Consider the following 24,245-nt stretch of genomic DNA (forward strand, 5'->3'; position numbering starts at 1 on the left):
ATACAGAATAAATGTGGCAAAGAAATCCAAAATGAGTTCCCATAATATACACAAATGATTAATTCAGGGGTCGGCAACCTCTGGCACACGGCTTGCCAGGGTAAGCACCCTGGCGGGCCGGACCAGTTTGTTTACCTGCTGCGTCGGCAGGTTCGGCTGATCGCGGTTCCCACTGGCCGCGGTTCGCTGTCCTAGGCCAATGGGGGCTGCGGGAAGTGGCGCGGGCCGAGGGATGTGCTGGCCGTGGCTTCCCACCTCCCCCATTGGCCTGGAGCTACAAACCGCGGCCAGTGGGAGCCGCGATCGGCCAAACCTGCCGACGCAGTAGGTAAACAAACTGGCCCGGCCTGCCAGGGTGCTTACCCTGGCGAGCCGTGTGCCAGAGGTTGCCAACCCCTGGATTAATTACTTAGAATTGGGAAGCTTGGGGTAAAGATAAAAGCAAACTGTCTTTTTAATGTCAATTTGTTGGAATAGTAAAACCTTATATATTTACCTACATGAATATAATTTTTGTGTCTGTGATAATAGGAAGCCTATATATTTGTTTCCTACTATTTAGACACTTTAAAAATAGTGTAAGAACTATTTAGATAACTTACTAGGCAAAAAAATGGCAATGCACTGCATAAATCACAGTAAAACAAGATATTTTAGGGAAGGAATGTGACAGATGAGGTCACCACACAGACATCATGTCATTTACTTAACTTAAGCCCATATTTTTTCCATAATGTAGTAGATGAACTCATTAGTTACAATGAAAAACAGTAAGAAAGAGGCATCTGGTATCCAACTGCCGACTTCTGACAGGGTTAAGATCACTAGGTCTAGTAATGTTCCTGCTTTGTCTACTGACATGGCCTAATGCTACAGAAAACTGATGAGGGTTGTTGAAAATTTACAAGCCGGCTGTCAGAATGTTATAACAATAGACAGATGTAATCAGTTATATTTTTGCTGCTGTTCATTTTAAGTTCTCATTTAGCTAAGTTGGGTTAACTACTCAAGATTCTTCTGTTCTAAGAGCACCTACTCTAAATTTAAGAGGATTGGATAAATATAATTTGACTGCATTGTGTGAAAAGATATACTCTTTGTTCCAATCCTGCAGTCCATAGAAGACAAAAGTATTCTGAAAGAAAATCAATGGGAATGTAATAAAGCTTTGACATGCAGTGCTATAGCTAAAACAATTGGTTTCTTTGGTCTTGTGTATAAATTGTAATTTATCTTAAAAACTTTCTAATAGGGCTGTCAAGCAATAAAAAAAAATTGTGATTAAAAAAATTAATTGATTAATTGTGCAATTAATTGTGCTGTTAAACAGTGACAATACCATTTATTTAAATATTTTGGATGTTTTCTATATTTTCAAATATATTTATTTCAGTTACAATACAGAATATAAAGTGTACAGTGCTCACTTTATATTTATTTATTGCACTGTAAAAACCAAAATAAATAGTATTTTTCAATTCCTCCATTACAAGTACTGTATTGCAATTTCTTTATGAAAGTTGAGCTTACAAATGTGGAATTATGTACAAAAAGTAACTGTACTAAAAAATAAAACAATGTAAAACTTTAGAGCCTATACGTCTACTCAGTCCTACTTCTTGTTCAGCCAATTGCTCAGACAAACAAGTTTGTTTACATTTATGGAAGATAATGATGCCCATTTCTTGTTTACGTCACATGACTGTGAGAACAGGCATTCACATGGCATTGTTGTAGCTGGTTTTTCCAAGATATTTATGTGCCATATATCCTTTCATCCTTCAGCCACCTTTCCAGAGTGTACACATCCATGCAGGGGTTAGCACCACCATGTTGTGAGACTGACACTTGACAAAATTACCGGACTTAGTGACAGACATTGGCAGGGGCAGGAGGGGGCTCCAGGCTGAGGCAGGGGATTGAGGTGAGAGAGGGGGTACAGGCTCTGGGCTGGGGGTGTGGGTTCTAGGGTGGGGCCAGAAATGAGGGGTTCGTGGTACAGGAGCGGGCTCCGGGCTGGGGCGGGGGTGCGGGCTCTGGGGTTGGGCTGGGACCAAGAGGTTTGGGGTGTAGGAGGGGGATCGGGGCTGGGGCAGGGGGGTGGGGCACGGTGTGTGTGTGTGTGTGCAGGCTCCATGCAGCGCTTACCTCAAGCAGCTGCAGAAAGCAGTAGCATGTCCCTCCTCCGGCAGCGCTGCCCCTGCAGCTCCCACTGACTGCGGTTCCCGGCCAATGGGCTGGGAGCCGCAGATTCAGCACTTGTGGAGGGAGTGGGGACGGAGGCAGCATGCAGAGCTGCCTGGCTGTGCCTCCACCAGCAACAGTGGGGATGGGGAGCCGCTTGCAGGGAGCCGCCCGTGAGTGCCCCCCCACAGACCTCAAAATTTTACCGTGGACACTTGTGTCAGTGTATGGACACGTTGTTGACCCCTGCATCAGTGCTGATGACTGGTTCTGCTCGACAATGATCTAAAGCAGCGTGGACCAATGCATGTTGATTTTCATCATCTAAGTCAGATGCCACCAGCAGAAGGTTAGTTGGGAGGGTTGGGGTTTGGTGGTTTGGGTTCTGTAGTTTCCTCATCGGAGTGTTGCTCTTTTAAGACTTCTGAAAGCATGCTCCACACCTTGTTCCTCTCAGATTTGAATGCTGTAGCTATCTTTAAAATCTCACATTGGTACCTTCTTTGCATTTTGTTAAATCTTCAGTGACAGTGTTCTTGAAACGAACAACATGTGGTGGGTCATCATCTCAGACTGCTATAACATGAAATATGGCAGAATGCAGGTAACAGAGCAGGAGACATACAATTCTCCCCCAAGGAGTTCATTCACAAATTTCATTAACACATGATTTTTTTAATGAGTGTCATCAAGTGTGGAAGCATGTCCTCTGCAATGGTAGTTGAAACATGAAAGGCCATACGAATGTTTAGCATATCTGGCACTTAAATACAGTAAAAGCTGTTTTATCCGGCATGTTGGGAGAATGGGGGGTGCAGCTAAGTGAAAAATGCTGGTTAACTAAGAGGGAGGGAGTTTGGGTGCGGGAGGGGGCTCGGGGCAGCGGGTTGGGGCACAGGAGGCGGTGCAGGGTGTTGGATCCAAGGCATTGCTCACCTCAGGAGGCTCCCCTCAAGTGGCAACCTGTCCCGGCTACTCCTAGGCAGAGGCGCGACAGGCAACTCTGCGTGCTGCCCCCCACCTGGCCCTGCACTCTAGCTCTGCAGCTCCCATTGGCCAGGAACCACGGCCAAAGGAGCTGCGGGGGCGGTGCCTGCGGGCACAGGCAGCGCGCAGAGTGGCCACAAATAAAAAGCAACTTTGGAGCATTTAAAGTATATTACTGATTGGGACTGTGATATTTTGGAAAATAGTTTTAATGCACACAATAAGAAATATTATAAAATGTAAGTCTTATGCAGAAATTACTATTCATAATAATAAATCAAAGACACTGTTCAGTTGGTTTAATGCAATCAGTTTCTTATGGAATTGATACTGTGGAATGGCAATAAAAGAATGAGGATAAAAGTTTGATCTCACTGGATGTACAATACCTTTTAATATACTTGTATGTACAGTGGTTTTATTGAAAGCTTTTTTCTTATCTAAATTATTGTAAATAACAATCCATAATTATTATAGTTTAATAATCAGGGTCTAGACTGCATTCATAAATAAATCAAATTTAATCTTACAGCTGAAATGTTACCAAAGGTCTGTAATAAATGGGGACAATACAGCAAGTTAACTTTCTTAATGCTCTCTTTTGTTTGCGGATATTTTGGGAAATATGGTATATTTCAGTCTTAAATTTTAGATGCATGAATAAGTAATTTTAAGTTAGAATCTTAACATTTCCCAGTTTTGTGATTTAGTCAAGTATGTTGTAATGGCTGCATATCAAAATTATATGTAGCTGAGTAGAAATACTTTGCTATTAGAAAGCCAGATTAAAGTATAATTCACCCTTCAGTTTGAACCTCAGAAAGTGCACTGGCATTGGGGCTTGACTTTTGCTTAGAGAGAGAATAAAGAGGTATTTTTACTTTGTTTAAAATAACCCCAGGGGTGATTGCTGAAAACTGTGTATGATATTTTGCAATTTCAGAGAAATTCCTTTATACAGGAAGCAATATATCATAATACTAAATTCCCTACATTTATACATGTAGATTATGGATTTTTATTGTAAACCAGATAAAAATTCAAACTATGGGCCATCTTTTGGTGTGTCTACTTTTGAATGATACTATATATAGTCACTGTCTCTTTCTCTGCAGAATTTAGTCAACATGAATATTTACTGTAAGTCTCCGCTCAGGACTGTGTCAATTTGACCCACTCATCTTCCCAAGGAGCAGGATATTCATACGAAACCAATAAAGCAGCTTCAGCTTAAGCAGAGCAACAGTGTTCTTGGACTGGATGTCAAAGCCCCTTGTTCCCTCCAGTTCAGAATTATCTTTCTTATTTTTGTATTGGGAAACTTAGTCTCAAAAAATCCATTAAGATCATGTCACTGATCTGATTACTTTTTTTAAACTCTATCATGCTAGATATCTATGATGATAAATATTCTGTGGACTAGTAGACAATGTGTGTGTAATGGGGATATATCTTTTCACATTGCTCTTAGCTTTGCAGTACATAAATCCAGTTTCTGCTTCCTGATTTAAAAATTGGGGTTGGTATCCACTTTGGAAAAGACATGTCATTCTATTTGTGAAAGTATATATGTGTAATGGGGAGTGCATGCAACATTTAGAAGAAGAAAACGGTGTTCCTAGTAACAAATCATTTTCCTTGGGTCTTCTCTAGGGTTTGCAGTTCATAGAATCATAGATGGTTAGGGGTGGAAGAGACCTCAATAGGTCATCTGCCAGTATATGGTGTATAACATTGTTGGTATACAATTGTATATGAATTGTTCTAAGTTGAAATTAGTTCAAAGGCATGTATGTATAATATATAAATATATTCTATACAGTTCACATATACAATGTAAATACATATACACCTTTACCCCGATATAATGCTGTCCTCGAGAGCCAAAAAATCTTACCGCCTTATAGGTGAAACCGTGTTATATCGAACTTGCTTTGATCCGCCAGAGTGCGCAGCCCCGCCCCCCCCCCCCGGAGCGCTGCTTTACAGCGTTATATCCGAATTCATGTTATATCGGGTCGCGTTATGTCGGGGTAGAGGTGTATGTATATGTACGTTATTTTTATATATATATATATATATATATAGTGACAAAGTTCCTCCTCTATCTCGGTGGGTCCTGCGCTTATTGGCGGATTTTCTTGCCTCAGAGATTCACCATGTGGGTTGGGGAACAGCTCAGAGACCTTCCCCTCTGGAAGAACCCACAGCCCAGGTCAATTGGGAGGTTTGGGGGGAACCCGGGCCTGCCCTCTACTCTGGGTTCCAGCCCAGGGCCCTGTGGACTGCAGCTGTCTATAGTGCCTCCTGTAACAGCTGCATGACAGCTACAACTCCCTGGGCTACTTCCCCATGGCCTCCTCCAAACATCTTCCTTATTCTCACCACAGGACCTTCCTCCTAGTGTCTGATAACGCTTGTGCTCCTCAGTCCTCCAGCAGCACACTCTCACTCTCAGCTCCTTGCGCCTCTTGCTCCCAGCTCCTCACACTCACACCACAAACTGAAGTGAGCTCCTTTTAAAACCCAGGTGCCCTGATTAGCCTGCCTTAATTGATTCTAGCAGCTTCTTCTTAATTGGCTCCAGGTGTCCTAATTAGCCTGCCTGCCTTAACTGGTTCTAGCAGGTTCCTGATTACTCTAGTGCAGCCCCTGCTCTGGTCACTCAGGGAACAGAAAACTACTCCTCCAGTGACCAGTATATTTGCCCTCTACCAGACTCCTGTACCCCAGTTGTCTGGGTCTGTCACAATATATATATATAATAGTGTGTGTGTGTGTGTGTGTGTGTGTGTGTGTGTGTGTGTGTGTGTGTGTAAATAAAGATACAATATATTTGTACCTAATATACTTTTATAATGTTTTGACATTATAGTCCACTTGTCTATTACAATTTCAAGTCCTAAACTGTTACCATACAATTTCTGATAGTTACGTTGTTAAAAAAAGTTTTATTTAGAACCCTTAATAAAGCAGAATTTTATTTACATATACTGCAGGACATTATCTTCCAAAGTAACCAGATTTACCATTTTCTCAGAATCACAAGGCAAATACAAATAACAAGTACATGAGAGGCCATAATTTATATACAGACTATTCAAATTTTACTTTCAGGGTTTTTATCTCAAGTATCCTTAATAAAAATAAATTGATATCATAAACAAACAAATATTCAGTTTGAGTTCAGGCTTTCTGGCATTGAAAAGATAACCACAATATGTGTTTCCCTGAAGCGTAATCTGAAATATTGACCATCTGAGGCAGGTCTTCACAGCTCTAGCCGGATTCCAATGGGAGCATCAGATTGCTATGCTTTTATAGTGAAGTTGTTGTTTGTGTGTTTCATTGTAAATAGTTGAGAAAAGCAGACATTTGCAAGATGTTATTAATAGGGGCCCTGGACATTTTTCAAAATTTCACTTCCCCCATGCCCTCAGTTTCTGTTGATATTTGGGATTTGAATCAACCTAGGATCTGAAAGTTGTGTTCATTATTCTCTCAAGATGTGCCAAAAAACCCTACCCGAGTTTTGAGCTATTATTTGTCTGTCTTGTTTACAGACTCAAGAAGGATTCACAGCGTTGGTTCACATATGTATGTTATCTAGGATACCAGAAAGGCTAGACACTTAATTTTCTTTTAAATGGAAGTTTAAATTGTCCTGAAAGCAGTAGATATATTAAGCACTTGAAGAGATTTTAAAAGCTATGAAATAGCATAACTTTTTTGCACATATTTCCAGTGTCCTTACTGGTAATGTATGTAAATTAATGTTTTGACATCTGATTTGTAGCTGAGTAGTGAGTTTAGACTACCACAATAAACATGTCAAGCTATGTTCTAGCATGCAATGTCCTGCCATTTAATAACTTTATAAGGAGTGGATTGTATTTTTTAAAATGTCACTGAGATTATGTAGCACAACTCTGGGCTCCATTATGCAGCCCTTCATGTGCAGAAAATGGCCATAGAAACCAATGAAAGTTTTTGTGTGCACTGCAGGGTTGGGTTCTCTGTTGTTAATTTGCTAAGATTTATATGCTTTCTAAGACTTGATAGCTTCTATCTTATAAAGCTTCAGTGATATATTTGTTATACAACTCCAGACTAAGCTTTAAATATTGTTTATAACCCTTTTTCACTACAGAGACTCCTGCTGTATTTCCAGAGAATATCAAGGAAAAAGAAACACCAACACCAGTTGAAGATATTCAGCTGGAAAGCTCCATTCCTCATACAGATTCTGGTATTGGAGAGGAGCAGATGCCCAGCATCTTAAATGGGACAGACTTAGAGACAAGCACAGGCCCTGATGCTATGAGTGAATTATTGTCTACTTTGTCTTCTGAGGTAAAGAAATCTCAGGAAAGCTTAACAGAAAGTCCCAGTGAAATCTTGAAGCCTGCACCTTCAATATCCAGCATCAGCCAAAGCAAAGGCATGAATGTCAAGGAGATACTAAAAAGCCTTGTGGCAGCCCCTATTGAAATTGCAGAGTGTGGTCCTGATCCTATCCCTTACCCAGATCCTGCGTTGAAGAGGGAAGCTCAGTCAATTCTTCCCATGCAGTTTCACTCCTTTGACAGGTATATGGCTGAGTTAATTATTTTATATTGTTGTAATGCTGAGATTTGGAGTATTTATTTGTTAACATGTTGATAGTCCAGTGTGAATTCAGATTAGATAGTATTAAGAAAATACAGTTGCTTTACTTCTTCATGGCATTACTAAAACCAGACCATACAGTATCTGCAAAAGTTATTCACATTGTTTTTCTCTCTAAGCACCAAATAAAACTGTAATTGGTGCTGGAAGAACAAGCCTGTTTTAAAGAACTGTTGTTGTAATAAAACTTTTTTTTCTCTTTTAAAACCATATTTTGAATGGGGAAAAGTCTCTATTTATATACAAGAGACTGGCTGTGTGAAGTCCCAACAAAATGCTTCCAAATGTTTGTCATACCAGTCCTCTTCCAGTAGTGAAATCAGTCATGCCAGATTGTGTGCATACTTCCATAAGAACAAGATTGAGACTGACTCCTGTATTTCATTTTTAAAGTTTTAAGCCCAATTTTTTTTATATTTTAAGGGAACACATTTTACATTGTGAGCCATATTTTTTTTTTCGCATGGTTGACTGAAAATGCTCACACTACTGGTTAAAGTAGCTTAATTTGAGGCAACCACACCAGCTGCATAAGTCTTAATATAGGAGTTGTGTTGAGAGATGCAATTGACAACATCCTGCAAAAAAGGAGTTACTTGTATTGTGTGTTCATCCTTAACCTATGCAAGAGAAGAATCAGTTAAACAAATAATTAAACAATCCAGCACGAGCTTTGATGTGTGGCAAAACTGTAAAATAGTGCTTTAGAAATTATATTACTTACGATTCGTATAACCACATCCTGAAAAAAAATTCTGAGGGTACTTCAAAAATAAGTATTTCAGGTTTAAAATATGATAGAGGAAAACTGCTACAGATGTATGAAATACACACAAAAATTCTCATAATAGAGGATTAAATTATTGTCCATAAAATGTTAATGGAAACAAAATCCAGTCAATAGTTCCAGGTTATTGTAAATAGTAAGGAGAAAAAGGATAAATGAAAATTGCAGGATAAAAACTTATTATATGATGTTAGGAAGCACTTTTCATTACACAAGTATAGTGAAGCTGATAAGACAAAATTGTTGGAAGCGGCCTCAGTGAACTAATTAATAAACAATGAGATTGTACCTGTTGGAAAAGAGAGGCAGACAATGGACTGGGACTGAATATCAAAAAGGAAATGTGGTCTTCCCAAAAAAAATCTTCGTTCTTTTGATCATTTCAGAGAGACAATCTACTTATTGCCTACTTTATTAGGAAGAAGCTTTTTTTTTCCCATTCATCAACTTACATATGGTAATTTGGGTTGGTTTCAAGGGGGAAAAATAGATGAAAAACCTTTGAGGTTTGTGGTTTTTTCTGTGTGAGCAACCATCATATTCCCAAATATATTCAAAGCTGTCTTCTTTTACATTTATCCGTACAGCATGTACGCTATTTACAAATTACATGATAGTTGCCTAAGAAATAGTAAATACTCGAACTTTAACATATTAAATTTCCTTTTTGATTGTAGCACTGCATGTGCATCTAAGTCTTCATCAGAATCTTCACCCGCACAGAATCCTATTAATTTCTGTGAGACTCCAGGCAAACTTGTGCATCTACATTAATGGTTCTCAATACAGATTCAGGGCCTAAGGTTATATGCAATTGTCAGCTTTTTAATAACTTTATTAATGTTGTATAGACATTAAGTATTTTGTTGGTTTTATTTTCTTAATAGTACAGGGTCAAACTGTGTCCTGGCTAATGCAGTGGCACAGGTGCGTGAGGAGGTGCCCCTGCACTGGCTATCTGCATTGCTCAGTGCATGTGTGGGAGACGGGATGTAATGGAGCGGGGAAATGGGCAGACCATTGACTCTACCCCTTACTGTGCAGGGTGGCATTGCTGTAACGCTGCACTTGACAGCATGTGCTGCACTAGGTTTATGTGTGGCACAGTTTACTCCTTTAATCAGCAAGAGAGCTCAGTGAAAGAGAGTGACTGAAAAGACTGAGTCCCAATCTTTGAATGCACTGCCTGCTAGTCAAAGCAGATTATCTCAGGATTTAGTCCAAGTGTAGATCAGTGGTTCTCAATCTTTTCTATACCAACATCCTCTCCTTACCCTCATCAGGGATGTCTGGGGTCCCCCTTAGCTGAGGGCTCCCTCCCACTTACTAATATGGGAAGGGCAGGGTGGTTGCAACAAGACTGTGCTCCTGATACACGTTGACAAATCCCAGTTTGACACATACCACATTCCACCTCTAGAAAGAATAATTCAGAGAAGGCCAGTGCTGATCAGTAAAGTATTTTGTAACAGCAGAGCCGTATTCAGCAAGGAATGTAGCATATCCTGTCAGTGGACAGCAAAACAGGAAGTTCTTGTGTTTGATTCCTTCCCACTCATACCAGACAGATATTAAAAGTTGGAAAAAGAAGACACACCTGTATCTTCATTCACTTGTACTAAGTAGTACTAGTTGTCCTTACTTGGCTAAACAGCAATTCTTGTAGCTATTATAAATTAGTCACTGGAAAAAGTGAACAGCTTTAATTTGACTGGCAGCAGCAGATTTCCCCCATCTGAGACACAGGGAGCATTCAGTGTTTTCCCCAGTTATGTGAGGCTGGGCAGCTTTGGCTATTACACTTGGTGTTACTGGGAAATGCTCAGAGGGTTTTTGTGTATATTGTATTGCTATTAAAATTGTCTTCTGATTTTGTAAACCCATAAACTTTCACTAGAAGAATCTAAAGGTTTTCTTTTGTAAAGATGGATTCTTGGTTCCCAAATAGCTCAGTGTTCCATGCTTTTATGCGTGCTCAGGTTCCCTTGTCATCTGCTGCAGTGGCTCCTTTGAAGTACTGTGGTTCCTGACAAGCATCCTGGTGCATGCTTTGATCTAAATCTGCCATAGAGGAAAGCTGCAATAGATAGATCCATAGAAGAGAGGAAAAAAGACACCCTGCTGCCTGGTTCCATGGAACAGTGTAGGGAACATGCATTGTAATCTAATTAACTTCCAATTGGGAGACCAAAAGACCACTGCAGGGAGGTCCCAGCAGGGCAGGGAGACAAACCAGAATGTTATATATGACAGAATAGAAAAATACTGAATTCCATGACAATTTGGAAAAAATGCCAAATGTCATGGCTGCAGTATCAGAGTCCATAGGGCCTAGGCAGAGATGAATGGAACAGTCATATCCAAAAGTATTAATGTGGGCTGCCCGCAGGTTCAGGCAGGTATCATGGCATCAGTTTGCACTTAGTTCATGTTTTCAATGTTATCTTCCTAGCTGTAAGGAGACATAGGCCGTGGAGACATTTTTTTTTTCTAAAAAAATAAATGGAAGACTATAAAATGGAGAAAGAGAGAGGGTCACCTTGACTTTCCTGAAATCTGTTTTGGGGGTTACAACCCATGGGCTGAGAAATACCTGATAGTAGATTTAAAAGTATATGTAAGAGATTGGCATAGAAATGCATTAAGAGAGCCACTTAGAAACAATACGTCTGTATTTTAGGTTGTAATGCTTTGTGGATTTTTTCCTCCTATCCTTCCTCTATTATCTTTGAAAGACTGAAGTTGCAGGCTAGTTGTTCTCTGTCCTGGTGTTTCCGGGCTATACCTAAAAACCTTTTTTGTCTAGAAGGAAAGTATTAAAATAATTATTTGTGTTGGAAAATCTGTAATAGATTTGTAGGTATATTTTTGTTTATTAGTTTATTTAAGAAATTGGAGACAATTAATATTTTACATGGTATTTTCTTTGAAAGTTTATGTACATTACCAGGTGCTACAAGATAAATATTTCTTACATGGGGGTTATGGTGATTCTTATGAAAGAAACCACTGGAATAATGGTAAAATAATTAAACTATTTTTTGAAGAGCTGTGTGCTTTTAAAGCAATTTTTTTTAAAATTGCAACCTCTTATTATATATATTGGGGGGTCAAATGAAAATTTACCAAAACTCATGTAAATAAATTCAAAGCAGTGTTCACTTTTATTATCTAATACAATTTTATAACACTGAATATTTCTTTTTTAATAACAAAATTGGCAATGGTACTTGCTTAGAGTAACGTATATATGTGTTGCAGTGCATTATTTCTTAGAACTTGTATAACTATAAATGAAATGTAAAAGCACAAAACATGTTCCAGCACATTTTATCAAATGGGACTTCTGTGTAGTTAATGTATGCAGCAGGTCAAGTACTATCGAATGTAAATGATGAGGTGATATTGATGAAAGGAGGGGATTGAGGTCTCGAGGGGCGCTGATGACGGATTGAACAGAAGCGGCCTTGCGCTGCACGTAACTCAAGCCTGTCATCTTCACTGCTCAAAGCTATAATGGGAGGTGGCAGTCTGAAATGAGTTGCCACGGCAAAGAGTATTATTTTTGAAATGCTTTCACACAAATCACTAGGCCCTGCATACAACTTAGTTTCATGCTTTAATGTCATCAGGAGGCACAAATTGGTGTGTCTAATTGTTTGCCACCTGCCAGCAAAATGAGCTGCCAGCCAGCCAGACGGGTTTGATTGTCTGTCAGCCATTCAATAGATTGAGAGTGACAACATCAAAAATTTCACTTCAAACTCTGAAGCTTTGCGTAGCTTTTCAGAGACCTCTTCCCTGCAAGTGCTTCTGGACAACTGCATTTTTCAATTAGTTTTCAATATATTGCTGCCTTCTGCCTCATCTGTGTTAAGGTAGCTGTAATTACATTATGAGCTATATAAACAGATTTCTGGGACGCTGGAGCCTGGATTCTCAAAGTTATGACATGTCTTTTAACATCAAACTGAACTCCTTGAAAATAACATCCAGGGTGACATGTTTAAAAGCAAGCACTGAGGGTTATCTGTCCTAGACTTATAACTGTAATGGAACATAATGTGCCAGTAATTCCTTCTTCCATTCTCATCATTTTGATGGCAAAAAAACCATAAAATTCAGTTCTAATTATTACTAGTATCAGAATATATTTTCTAAATGTGGTTTGTCACACCAGAAATAATCAGTCCAGGACACTGGGCATTGTGAAACTGTGAGTGATTCTATATGGTGATCACATTCTGCAGTTTGTTTGATACATTACTAGTCTTAATAAGAATATAGCAGTAGGGGTATATTACAGACTACCTGACCAGGATGGTGTTAGTGACTCTGAAATGCTCAGGGAGATTAGAGAGGCTATTAAAATAAAAAACTCAATAATAATAATAATAATAATAATGGGGGATTTCAACTATCCACATATTGACTGGGTACATATCACCTCAGGAAGGGATGCTGAGGCAAAGTTTCTTGATACCTTAAATGACTGCTTCTTGGAGCAGCTAGTGGTGGAACCCACAAGAGGAGAGGCACTTCTTGATTTAGTCCTAAGTAGAGCACAGGATCAGGTCCAAGAGGTGAATATAGCTGGACCGCTTGGTAATACTGACCATAATATAATTAAATTTAACATCCCTGTGGTAAGGAAAACTCCACAGTGGGCCAATACTGTGGCATTTAATTTCAGAAAGGGGAACTACACAAAAATGAGGAGGTTGGTGAAACAGAAATTAAAAGGTACAGCACCAAAAGTAAAATCCCTGCAAGCTGCGTGGAAACTTTTTAAAGACACCTTAATAGAGGCTCAACTTAAATGTATACCCCAATTTAAAAAAACATAGTAAGAGAACCAAAAAAGAGCCACTATGGTAAAACAACAAAGTAAAAGAAACCGGGAGAGACAAAAAGGCATCCTTTAAAAAGATAAATGAGGAAAATAGAAAAGAGCATAAACTCTGGCAAATGAAATGTAAAAATATAATTAGAAAGACCAAAAGAGAATTTGAAGAACAGCTAGCCAAAGACTCCAAAAGTAATAGCAAACATTTTTTTAAATACATTAGAAGCAGAAAGCCTGCTAAACAACCAGTGGGGCCACTGGACGATCGAGATGCTAAAGGAGCACTCAAAGATAAGGCCATTGTGGAGAAACTAAATGAATTCTTTGCATCTGTCTTGACTGTTGAGGATGTGAGGGAGATTCACAAACCTGAGCCATTCATTTTGGGTGGCAGATCCGAGGAACTGTCCCAAATTGAGGTGTCATTAGAGGAGGTTTTGGAACAGATTGATAAACGGAACAGTAATAAGTCTCCAGGACCTGATGGTATTCACCCAAGAGTTCTGAAGGAACTCAAATGTGAAATTGCAGGACTACTAACTATCATCTGTACCCTATCATTTAAATCAGCTTCTGTACCAAATGACTGGAGGATAGCTAATGTGACACCAATTTTTTAAAAAGGGCTCCAGAGGTAACCCTGGCAACTACAGGCCAGTAAGCCTCACTTCAATACCGGGCAAATTGGTTGAAACTATCGTAAAGAACAAAATTGTCAGACACATAGATAAACATACTTTGTTGGGAAATAGTCAACATGGTTTTTGTAAAGGGAAATCATGCCTCACCAATCTACTAGAATTCTTTGGGGGGGTCAATAAGCATGCAGACAAAGGAGATCCAGTGGATAGTGTATTTAGATTTTCAGAAAGCCTTTGACAAGATCCCTCTTCCAAAGCTTTTAAACAAAATAAGCAGTGATGGGGTAAGAGGGAAGGTTCTCTAATGGATTGGTAACTGGTTAAAAGATAGGAAACAAAGGGTAGGAATAAATGGTCAGTTTTCAGAATGGAGAGAGGTAAATAGTGGTGTCTCCCAGGGATCTGTACTGGGCCCAGTCCTATTTAATATATTCATAAATGATCTGGAAAAAGGGGTAAACAGTGAGGTGGCAAAATTTGCAGTTGGTACAAAACTAGTCAAGATAGTTAAGTCCCAGGCAGACTGCAAAGAGCTACAAAAGGATCTCACAAAACTGGATTACTGGGCAACAAAATGGCAGATGAAATTTAATGTTGATAAATGCAAAGTAATGCACATTGGAAAACATAATCCTAACTGTACATATACAATGATCGGGTCTAAATTAGCTGTTACCACTCAAGAAAGAGATCTTGGTGTCATTGTGGATAGTTCTCTGAAATCATCCACTCAATGTTCAGCGGCAGTCAAAAAAGCGAAAAGAATGTTGGGAATCATCAAGAAAGGGATAGATAATAAGACAGAAAATATCATATTGCCTCTATATAAATCCATGGTACGCCCACACCTCGAATACTGCGTGCAGATGTGGTCACCCCATCTCAAAAAAGATAAATTGGAATTGGAAAAGGTTCAGAAAAGGGCAACAGAAATGATTAGGGGTATGGAGCGGCTTTCGTATGAGGAGAGATTAATAAGACTGGGACTTTTCTGCTAGGAAAAGATTCAACTGGGCGGGATATGATAGAGGTCTATAAAATCATGAGTGGTATAGAGAAAGTAAATAAGGAAGTGTTATTTACTCCTCCTCATAATACAAGAACAAGGGGCCATCAAATGAAATTAATAGGTAGCAGGTTTAAAACAAACACAAGGAAGTATTTTTTCACACAACGCACTGTCAACCTCTGGAACTCCTTGCCAGAGGGTGTTGTGAAGGCCAATACTACAACGGGGTTCAAAGGGGAGCTAGATAGATTCATGGAAGATAGGTCCATCAATGGCTATTAGTCAGAATGGGCAGGAATGGTGTCCCTAGCCTCTGTTTGCCAGAAGTTGGGATTGGGTGACAGGGCATGCATCACTTGATGACAACTTGTCTGTTCATTCCCTTTGGGGCACCTGCCATTGGCCACTGTCAGAGGACAGGATACTGGGTTTGATGGACCTTTGGTCTGACCCTGTATGGCCGTTCTTATGTCTTCCTGCTAGAAAGTTCCTAAACTGAAATTACTGAAGTTTCGAGTCATCTTGCTTTTGTGCCTTATGAATTTCTTTTTAAATTGTGTAATGAGTGCTATAAACACGCCACACTTTGGATAGTCATTTTAATAAGAAGCATTTCTGCATCTATATTTATGCAGAAATTCCTATTGTATTTTGAAGTCCTGGAACAAATGAGAAAGAAGTCTGACATTTTTGCTGCTATTCAACATCATTCAGTTGGTTTGAATGCCAAATCATATCTTTTTGGGTAGGATAGCAGTGTGCAGCTTGCACACACACCACAGATCTGTAAATATCACAAGTACATTTCTAAGTACTGAAGACCCAGATTTTATAGGTATTTAGGCATTGTTACACTCAGTATTGGAAAGGCCTATTGGCCAGATTTTAGAAAACATTTTTTTAAAACATTTAGGTGCCTAAAGATGCAGGTAGGTGCCTAGTAGGATTTTCAAAAGCATCTAGTTGCCCAACTCCCACTGAAATCAATGAAAGATGGGAACCTGTGCACTTCTGAAAATCCCACTAGACACCAGTCTACATCTTTAGGTGCTTAAATATCTTTAAAATTCTAGCCCAAAATCCTTACTCAACTTCCAATTTGAACAGATTCTAATTGGTTGAAGGAGGAAAAAAAGTGGGTGTGAATTCAAAGGGTAATTGTGGATTGAAGGACACCTGTAAACACAATTATGTACTGTATCTTTATTGGTATAGAGAGTACAAGTGCACTCAGATCAGGTTAAATGAACTTTCTCATTTACTTTATCATTTTCAAAACGTTCCCATCAACTGAAAAGTCATTTGAAAGAAATAATGTGTGCAATGGTTCTTAATGTTGGCCTAGGTCTGTTCCCATTTAAGTCACCCTAAATCGTCCGGTGAAATTATCAAGTAATACTATATAATAACAGATTTTCTTTGTGTGTGTAAGAAAAGATAAATGTGATAGCAAGTGGAGAGGTTTGGTACCCATTTAATTTGGAAAAAGTGAAGAGGTTTGGTACCCATTTAATTGTTTGCACTATTGCACATATTTTGGCTATGGGTACATACTGAGTTATAGTCTTACCATAATAAACGTATGTTTGAGATTTAAATGGCACGTCAATTCTAAAGCCTTGCATTCAGTTCTTCTGGTTTACAATTTTCCATTTAAATGTTTTTGATGGAAGATAGCTTTTTCAACAACATAGAAATGTTCATGAAAAAAAACAAAAGTTTGGGTTTTCATTGAAAAATTAAAAATTTGAAGAAAAATTGTTTTTGACCAAAAAAACCCTCCAAAATCAGATTTTTTTTAAATGAAAGACACAATTGAAAGACAATATATTCTTCTCCACAGTCATATGTGCCTTATGTGTAGTGAGAGAGGTGCTGGGAATACACTGATAATCCACTGTGATTCTAGGAGTAGCATTTATGTCACTGCCTTTTGATTGAGCTTGCCCATGAGTACCATAGTAACACCCATCACCACTATTATGGTAGTCCAGCAGCTCATTTTTATTCCAGTATGTGTAGGCGTATCCCCTTGGAGAACACCTTAAATAATTCTGTTCCTTCCTTGATATTTACATCCTCCAAATATTTGTAGTGTTATCATATTCCTCTTAGACATCATTTAGCAAGTTACATGCATTTAGGTCTTTCAGTCTTTCCTCATAATTCAGTCCCTCCAGGCCTTAATTATTTTTATTGCTTCTCCAAAGGACAGTATGTAGCGTTGTGCCACTGGATATGCACTCAAAATCACACTGGCTTTTTTGTCATGTTGTCTTCTTGCAATATTGTGTACATTCACCTTTTACTAGCACTCCTTTGTTTTTGGCCAAATTATTGCTTTTCAATTTGCACTATTATTGATTATTTGATTATTTTTCACTGAATATATTAGCTTATTTTTTTCCTGACTTATTTTGTTTCCTGCCTGTTTCATAACTTTCTTATCCCCCTTTTAAATTGTTTATTTCTTCAGCGTTGTCTCACCACCTCATAGGGAGGTATACCTGAGAAATTAATTTACATGGTATTAATCTCATTCCAGCTTATTTAAAAAACAAACAACTCTTCACCCACCCACCTGCACCACTTTCTATTGGATGCGCATTTCCACCTCATGCACACCCACCCTTGTAACCTGATACAATTACCATTTATGATTACCCTTTGTTTATGGTCTTTCATATGTACCAATACATAACAATATATGAATAGGAAATGTCTGAACACTTGGTGGCTAAAACTTTGCAGTTTGTCACTCCTGTATTTCCAATTTACCGAGCTTTATTCCATAGGCATGCAATGGTTTATATGGTGCTCTTTTTACCCTGTTTTGTCAGGCTGTGTTTGAATGTGCTAGCATGCCTAGAACTGCATGTCTTGATGCTTTGAGACACCTCTTTAGAGCCAAGTTCATTTAGTAATTCAGGAGGTGCTAAGTACTTTATCATATCAAGAAATATCAGTGACTTTGATCATCTATCCTGTATCTCTCACGTAGATGGGTTCACATATATTAGACCACTAGGGATGTGTCTTGTGAAGGGAGTTAGCCCTTCCTCTCCATTTATGTTCTTATGGAAAAATAAATAATAATTTGTTTTGAACAAACTATTTTCTGACACTGCATTTTCATACTGGTCACAAGTCCTGAAAAAAGTCTATAGCATGTGCCAGAACCCAGTTGGACCTTCTGAGGGCGTTGGGTCCTGTGACCTGGGTATGCAGTCTAAAAGCGGGGTCAGTTGCAGGATTCTAAGTGTAGTACAGATATGGGCCTGTAAAATGAAAGGATGCTTAATGAGCGACTGAGTGATGGATCAAAGGAACAGCTTGCCCTAGAGCCATAACTGGCCTAGGTGGACCTCAATTCTGATCCAGAATGGCAATTCCTAGGTTTCCATTCTGGACTGTTCTTTCCTTTCCTAAGCTTCAGCAATCTGTTGATCTAGCATATCTTTTTATCTTTTCTGAGATCCTGTTTTGCCCATTGTAAGATCTCAGCAAATTTACCAGTCATACACTCTGGAAGTTCCTGGGGATCAGAATTGTTTTAGAGGTTCCTGAAGTCATTCACCTGAAAAAGTCCCACAGGCTGCAAGATATAAAAAGAACAACTGGCCCAGCAGACACTTCAGGATCTTACAAGATCTTTGTTGACAATATAGAGGGAGCACCACAATGGAGCATATGATCCGGTAACCAGAATGAAGCATTTAAATTACGGTACATGTCATAAGATATTTCTTCTTCTCTCTGCAGATTCTGGGTGTGATTTTTTGAAAAGTGCTCACTTTTGGCCTCTCTCTGCTCCCATAGCAGCTAATTGCAAAACTCTTATTGTCTTCAGTGGGAGCAAAGTTAGGTCAACACCAAGCACTTTTCAATGCAACACGTTTAAAGTGCAAGGGAGGCCCACAGTGCAGTCCAGGCCTGGCAGTATAAGAACCTATATAAAATAAAACAGGGCAGTGTATCAGCATTGTCAGAGGCCCAGTTTGTTTTGTCTCTCATGACCATAGTATTTGAGTGCCTTCCAATGATGCATTAAGTAATGTGACTAACATCTATCGCAGGGGCGGGCAAACTTTTTGGCCTGAGAGCTGCATCGGGTTTCAGAAATTGTATGGAGGACTGGTTAGGGGAGGCTGTGCCTCCTCAAACAGCCAGGCATGGCCCAGCCTCTTCCACCTATCCGCCCCCTGATGCCCCCCCCTCCAGACTCCTGCCCCATCCAACCCCCTCCTGTTCCCTGTCCCCGGAACCCCCACGCCTGACTGCCCCCCGCTGTCCCATCCAACCCCCCTCTCATTCCTGACTGCCCCCCCCCGGGGACCCTGCCCTATCCAACCACCCCTTCTCCCTGTCCCCTGACTGCCCCCAGAACCCCTGCCCCGACTGCCCCCCACTGCCCCATCCAACGCCCCCTCCTTCCTGACTGCCCCCCGAGACCACTATCCCCATTCAACCCCCCTGTTCCCTGCCCCTGACTGCCCCCCGCTGCCCCATCCAATGCCCCCTCCTTCCTGACTGCCCCCCGAGATCCCTATCCTCATTCAACCCCCTTGTTCCCTGCCCTCTGACCGCCCTGACCCCTATCCACACCCCCGTCCCGACCACCACCCCAAACTCCCCTGCCCTCTATCCAACGCCCCCGCTTCCTGCCCCCTTACCGCGCTGCCTGGAGCACTGGTGGTGCTACAGCGGCACCGGGTGGCTGGAGGCAGCCACACCACCGCGCAGCACAGAGCACCGCGTCAGGCCGGGCTCTGCAGCTGCGCTGCCCCAGGAGCTCACAGCCCGCCACCCAGAGCATTGCGCTGGCAGCACAGTGAGCTGAGGCTGCAGGGGAGGGGGAACAGCAGGGGAGGGGCCGGGGGCTAGCCTCCTGGGCCAGGAGCTCAGGGGCCGAGCAGGAGGGTCCCGCGGTCCAGATACGGCCTGTGGGCCATAGTTTGCCCACCTCTGATCTACCGTGTGGTTTGTTCCTTCTCTTATCCTCTCTCCAGTGGGAAAATTGTGTATACGTTGTTGTGTTATTGTGGTAGGATTTTGGTTGGGGGGGTGTTTGTGTGTCTGTTTAAATGTACACACAGCTTAGTGTTTGTTAGACAAGGCAAAGTTGCATAACTGCAGGAGCAGATGTTGAGGTTTGTAATGGTCCTTAATTCCTATGGGAGTTTGTCCCACAGTCTCAGACCACATGCCAAGAAAGTTCAGACTCCTGCACAGATTTATCCTTACAATAGGAAGTTCCATTAAGGAGGAGTGGAGTTATTGGACACAGTCCGTGACCCAGACCTTTAGATTATCTTGCAGGTAGGCTAAGCCCAGGCCATTGAGTACTTAGGACCGAGACCTTAAACGTGTCTCAGTACTCTATGGGAAGCCAGCATGGGACATTTTCATAGACAACCAGAGCATTACTCATGGATGCTGCTATGTGAGAGCTTAGCATCAGCAAACGCTTCTTCTCTTCACATAGATGAGGAGGAGACAGGGAGCTGTAACCATGCCTGGGACTCCTGTTCTGCAATAGATACTGTTGGGTGGGAGTGGTGAAGACTGTTGTTCAGCAGAGGGAGAAGCTGAATGGTCCTGGGACCTGTGGTAAGACCCCAGTCTTGTGTGAAATCTAGAGCTCCTGACCCACTTTGAAAACAAAATAATCAAAAACAGAGAGCCTCGAAGACACAAGAAATGGCATCTGATCTTAGAACGCCATCACTGCCTCTGTCTGGTTGAAATTTGGACTGAACAAATTTCAGTCCAAATACAATTCAAAGCCATAGAGACTGAAGAACACGCATTCTTCTACCTTTGAAAAGTGACCAGTGCCCCAGATGGCCAACATTTAGTGAGGGACACATTGGCCACTTATTAACTAAGACTTATGCTTCTAGTACTTCTATGCCTTCATCATCATAGTATTAGAGCATTTTCCAGGCTTTTGTGGATCTACCCTCACGACATCCCTATGAGTTAGGGCAGTATTCCATGTTTACAAATGGTGAACTTAGGCACAGAGAGATGGTTCAAAGCCCAGGTAGGAAATCTGTTTACAGAGGCAGGGAACCTAGATCGCCTGAGCTGCCAGTCAGTCTGTTAACCACATGACTGTCTTTTCTCTTGCTTTCAAAGAAGGCATCAGTTGATGTGCAGAGCATTGCATCCTCATCCTGATCAGACAATCATTTCCTCTTAGCTGATATCTGAGCTCTTTCCCACTTCTTAGCAAGCAAAAGGCCCAATTTTGATTGCCCACCATAGAATGTGTGTTCCCACCTACCTTCTTAAAACTTCTAATGGAAAATCCTACTAAGCCAAGAAGTTAAGTCACACAGATCTAAAGGCATGCTAGGTAGAAACACTCCCTTCCCACTCTCATTGTCCCACAGATTATAGAGCTTCTCAGATGACCTGTCACAGAAAAAACATGAAGGATAGATACTCAACACCAAGAGCAGAAAATACAGATATGGAGAGTGAAAGGCACAACCAATACTTTAAATTTCTATGCCTTCTCTGTGGAACTATCTTGGCCTATTTTTACAGAAATAATCATGCATGCCTGAGATGGCTACTCTAGTCTCAAGCTTTCAACAATCACATTCAGATGGCATGCAGCACCCTTTCTCGGAACATGGCACAGTACAGCACAGGAAATCTGATTCTCCACTGACAACTCTGGCACATAATGGCCCTGGCTATTAAAGGATAGCTAAGAGCCCCTGGGATGCTGCTAACCGGTTGATATTAATATCAGGTTCGTTGACCCTATGGTCAGTGTTGTTGAAAGAGAGTGGTCTGTCACCCACATTTACTCAAGCTTGGTACTAATGAAACCAACTCTTGATGCAACCTATCTCTCCAGTACTACCCAGTGTCTAATCTTCTGTTTCTAAGCAAGATGACTGAGAAGTTAGCAAATCACTATCTCCAAGTGCACCTGACACCTGTCAGCATTCCCCGATGAGTTTTAGGTTTAAATGAGGCACAGAGACAGCACAGGACACACTATTTAATGACGTCTGTTGGACATAGACAGTAAACAAACATCCATTCTAATTTTATTTGACTCTCTGTACTTAGATCTAGTATACATGGAGTTTCCTAAAGCTCTATTCTCTTCTGTATCCTACTCAACCTCTAAGTCAAACCATTGGAAGCAGGCCTTTTTAAAAACACGCCAACCCAATAGTCTCAAAGGACTCTTTGTAGTTTGATTAAAAATCCATCTCCTTTTTTTGTCAGCAGACCGGACGGGTGTACTCTCCAACCAGAAAGTTGGGCTGTCCCGAATAAAAACAAATTCTGAGGTGCAATATATTAAAGTATTTTTTTTTTGCAAGGGGAGGCGAAATATTGGTCTATAAGTTTACCTTGGACCTCATTTATTTAATAAATGAGAATCAGAGCTCTAGCTACACTTTCTTCTTAAAACACACTTCTTTTCTGAAAGAGTCTTGTCAGGTTTACTAAGAAATATACTGAGAAATCCTTACTAAAAGCACTTTCTGAAGTGCAGAACTGTAGCCAGGAAGCTGACATATTACCCTAAATAGCTACATTCTTTTGTTCTTTTATTTCAGTACTACAATATTATGCCTATTTTAGTTGAAAAATGAAGTGCATGTGTTCAGGGAAAAAAGCATGTGGGTATAATGAAAATGATAAGCATCTTTTTTTTCTTTTTCTTGCATTCAAAAATCCCTTCTGCTTCAGATTTGTTCCTCACTTTCTAGTTCTGTTATGAATCAGGGGCCACAGAAATAGTCTCTCTATAAAATGGAGAGAGACATTAAAAGTAGACAGATTTCATATCTGCCAGACAGAGACCTCTTGTTAAGAAGAGCACTATTTAAGTGTCCCTTTGGTATTTTCCTTTTTTAATTTTGAACTGCATATATCAGACTGTTTAGTTACAAATAGGATGAAGACAAATACTGTCTTCAGATGCGATGCATATGTACTTGTATCAGTACAATAATCACTGCTTGTATGTGGTCTCTACGTTCTTTTTTTGAAAGTTTATAAAGTTTCAATACTTCAACAAGCTTTTTTTAAACTATAAATTTTAAATTTAATTCTAAATTAATAAAATTAAGTATATTATATACACTGTGGAATTGAGTCTTTACTGTCTTGCACATTGTGTTTTCAGTTTCCTCCTTGGCACTGTTGAGAGCAAAGTGGATATAAAACACCACCTCAAGTGTGAATGCAGAACTCTGGTACATTTACACTGCTTTTTATAGGTATAGTTAACTGCATCAGGTGCAAGGCAGTGGAGAATCAGGTCCTATATTCAGATATTGTCTATAATAGCTATCATTTTGATGGTTTTGATAAGACCATCTAATGGCATCTATTCAATTTCAGTTTCATCTAAGATTGTACAGATGTGCACTAGCAGTATGTACTGCATTGCCACAATAATTGCAGTATTTGCACTTATAAAGTAGTTTGAAAATGCAAAGTGCTATAAAGACACTAATGACAATTATTAGACCACACAACATCCTTCTGAAAGAGGAGAGATTTCCATTTTACAGGTGTTGCAATTGAAACAGATTAATTGAGATTCTCATGACCGCAAAGTGGCAGGACCTGGATTAGAATTTGAAAGTTCCTAGCTCTCAATGTCATGCTTGATCAATGAGACTGCACTAGCCATAAAAGTTAAGAAAATATTTAGGTATAATTATGCCTATTTTGCTTCACTCTTCACTAAAAAAGTTAGTGGTGACCATGTACTCAAAACAATTAATATTAACAACAAGGGAGAACGAACCAAAATAGGGAAAGAACAGGTTAAAGAATATTTAGATAAGCTAGATGTCTTCAAGTAATCGGGGCCTGATGAAATTCATCCTAAGGTACTTAAGGAACCCAGTAGCATAGCTAGTGGGGTGCAGGGGAAGGAGCCACGGGGAGGGGGTGGCACGACCAGAGGAGCGGGGGGGGGGGGGCCGCGGGGGGGCCCCCCGCGGGGGCGGCGGCGGAGGGGGGGGGGCGGGAGGGGGCGCAGCGTGGCTGCCCGCCCAGCATGGCCGGCAGCCGCGGCCGGAGGAGTGCAGCAAGGCGGCCCGCAGCGCGGCCAGCAGCCGCAGCTGGAGGAGC

The 24,245-nt window shown here is 40.5% G+C and overlaps 1 protein-coding gene across 1 annotated transcript in view; it reads left to right on the forward strand.

The window, feature by feature from the left end:
- Positions 1–24,245, forward strand: part of LOC112121265 (neurobeachin) — a 959,539-nt gene that overhangs the window by 355,061 nt on the left and 580,233 nt on the right. Inside the window, exon 30 of the mRNA XM_029911962.1 lies at positions 7,322–7,760. Coding sequence (XP_029767822.1) covers positions 7,322–7,760 — 439 coding nt within the window. The remainder of the gene's footprint in view (positions 1–7,321; positions 7,761–24,245) is intronic.

This window comes from Terrapene carolina, unplaced genomic scaffold, assembly GCF_002925995.2.
Source record: "Terrapene carolina triunguis isolate 2854851 unplaced genomic scaffold, T_m_triunguis-2.0 Scaffold139, whole genome shotgun sequence".
Lineage (NCBI taxonomy): Eukaryota > Metazoa > Chordata > Testudines > Emydidae > Terrapene > Terrapene triunguis.